Source organism: Priapulus caudatus, unplaced genomic scaffold (genome assembly GCF_000485595.1).
Source record: "Priapulus caudatus unplaced genomic scaffold, Priapulus_caudatus-5.0.1 Scaffold3915, whole genome shotgun sequence".
Classification (NCBI taxonomy): Eukaryota; Metazoa; Priapulida; class Priapulimorpha; order Priapulimorphida; family Priapulidae; genus Priapulus; species Priapulus caudatus.
The window spans coordinates 2,296-4,621 of NW_014580976.1; the positions used below are offsets into that span (position 1 = coordinate 2,296).

At 56.8% G+C, this 2,326-nt stretch overlaps 1 protein-coding gene and 1 long non-coding RNA gene across 2 annotated transcripts in view; both read left to right on the forward strand.

Annotated features, from left to right (window-relative positions):
- Positions 1-231, forward strand: part of LOC106819652 (sulfotransferase 1C4-like) — a gene marked incomplete at both ends in the record, with an annotated part of 1,827 nt that extends 1,596 nt beyond the window's left edge. Inside the window, one exon of the mRNA XM_014824255.1 lies at positions 106-231. Within this exon, the coding sequence (XP_014679741.1) occupies positions 106-231 (126 nt within the window). The remainder of the gene's footprint in view (positions 1-105) is intronic.
- A 249-nt stretch (positions 232-480) lies between these two features.
- Positions 481-1,551, forward strand: LOC106819654. Its single transcript, XR_001395472.1, has 2 exons — positions 481-660; positions 1,081-1,551. It is a non-coding gene; the product is annotated as an uncharacterized LOC106819654 (long non-coding RNA).
- The last annotated feature ends 775 nt before the right edge of the window (positions 1,552-2,326 follow it).

Consider the following 2,326-nt stretch of genomic DNA (forward strand, 5'->3'; position numbering starts at 1 on the left):
CTCTCTCCTCCTCTCTCTCTCTCTCTCTCTCCTCCTCTCTCTCTCTCTCTCCTCTCTCTCCCTCTCTCCCCCTCTCTCTATCTATCTCTCTCTCTCTATCTGTAGATTATCTACACGGTGCGCAACCCCAAGGACACGTCCATATCGCTCTACAAGTTCTTTCAGATGATGGAGATCAGACACATGGATAGCAGCTTCGAGGATTTCATGTTCTATTTCACCGAGCAGACAGGTGCGTACGTGCGTGCGTGCGTGCGTGCGTGCGTGTGTGCGTGCGTGTGTGGGGAGTGTTGTGTGTGCGTGCGTGCGTGCGTGCGTGCGTGCGTGTGTGGAAGTGTTGGTGTGCGTGCGTGCGTGCGTGTGTGTGCGTGCGTGCGTGCGTGCGTGCGTGCGTGCGTGCGTGCGTGCGTGCGTGCGTGCGTGCGTGCNAGAGAGACAGCTTCTCATCTCCTCCTTCCTCCCTCTCTCTCCCGCAGGACCTTCCGGCGGTGATCAGGAAGACCGCCGCCTTCCTAGACCGGCGCCTCACCGACGATCAGGTCTCGCGCACAGCCGAACACTGCAGCTTCCGCAGCATGCGGGATAACGCGGCGACCAACTACGGCTGGATGAAGGACATGGGTCTCTTCAAGAAGAACAGCGAGAACTTCATACGAGAAGGTGAGCACGCCGCTGCCGCCAGGGGGCGCTAGTCACTAGAGGTGAGGTTGCCGCTGCCGCCAGGGTGCGCTAACGATGGTTCAATCCTAGCGATCTATGTGCCTGGGGAGGAAACGGAACGTCATGGAAATAATTGATTCCTCATCACGACCTCATCATGACCCCGTGACCTCAGGATGACCTCAGAATCGCCTCAGTGTGACCTCGCCACCACAGAGCGACCCCTGCGACTTCAATGTGACCCCCCTCACAACTTTGGGTGACCTTCACGTGACGTTTATGACCTCAGCATGACCTCTACGTGACCCTTCTTACCTCAGCGTGACCCCTATGTTACCTTTCTGACCTCAACATAACCCCTACGTGACCTTGCTGACGTCAGCATGACCTCTACGTGACCTTGCTGACCTTTGTGTGCAGGTAAGGTGGGTGGCTGGAAGGCGTACTACACGGCAGAGATGTCCGCTCGCGTCGACCAACTCTCACGTGACCATCTCCAACCACACGGCCTCACCTTCGACTACGAGTGAGCGCGCGCCGGCGCTCCCTGGTGGGCCCGTCATTGTGGACGGAAGCGTTACGAGTCGTCGCGGAAACGGGATCGGGGCGGCGATGGGTGGCGCCGCCTGGGTGTAGGTTTTTTTCGGCATAGTTAGCATGTCTTAGCCTTTATGTTAGCCAGTGTGCGTGCGTGTGCGTGCGTGCGTGCGCATGCGTGCGCGCGCGTGTGCGTGCGTGCCTGCGTGCGTGCTTGCGTGCGTGCGCGCGTGTATGCTTGCGTGTGTGCGTGCGTGCGTGTCTCATCACATGCATGTGAGAGACAGTGATATATAGATACGGGTCAATGGCGGGTGTCGTAATAAAAGGTGGAGAGATTGATTAAAGCTTCGACCGATCTTTTTTTGCATTTCTCTGACGTCGTTTGTCATGGCTCGACCGACATTTTCGACAACTCTGAGTTAGAACCAGATAAGCGCACATACTCTCCTCCCCAGGGGCTGACGTCGTGCACGGCGACCACGGTCATGCCGGATGGGAGACAGACAGCGGATGGCAGCGTGCGCCAGCAGGATCTCTAGTATAGCGTTTGCCGATTCTAGGGGAAGACCTGTTTTTTAGTACCTGGCTTTCTTATTCGATATGGTCTGTGTGGCCGTGCTGTTTTGGCCGTGTAGACGCGTTTGTTAGTAGCCTGTATCTCTTCCGTATTCCGGTTGGTGCAGCGCCATGGTGAGACGGTTTTTTTTGCTCTTGAGTTTTTACTTACCGATCTCTTCCTGCTATTTATGGTGGCCTCAGGGCGTAGTTGAGACCGCCTGTAGTACCTCGCCCCTTCTTTCCCGTTAGGTTCGTCTGCCCAGGGAGACGTTATACGGATTCTTCCTGATAGTGCGTGCCCAGGCGCACGACGTTAGTACCTGCCTTCTTCCGTAGCGTGGTCTGGGGGCACACGTTAGTACCTGGTCTCTTCCCGTAGGTGACTGCTGCGGCTGCGCGGGAACGCTTAGTACCTGCGTGTCTTCCCCGGTAGTCGTGCATCGTCTTGGTGGCAGACGTTAGCGTACCTGATTCGTCCTGTATGGGTGGGGCGTGCCAGGGAAGCGTTAGCTGACCTGCTTCTGTAGTGATAGGTGGCGCTGCAGAGACGGTTAGTTACTTGATTCTT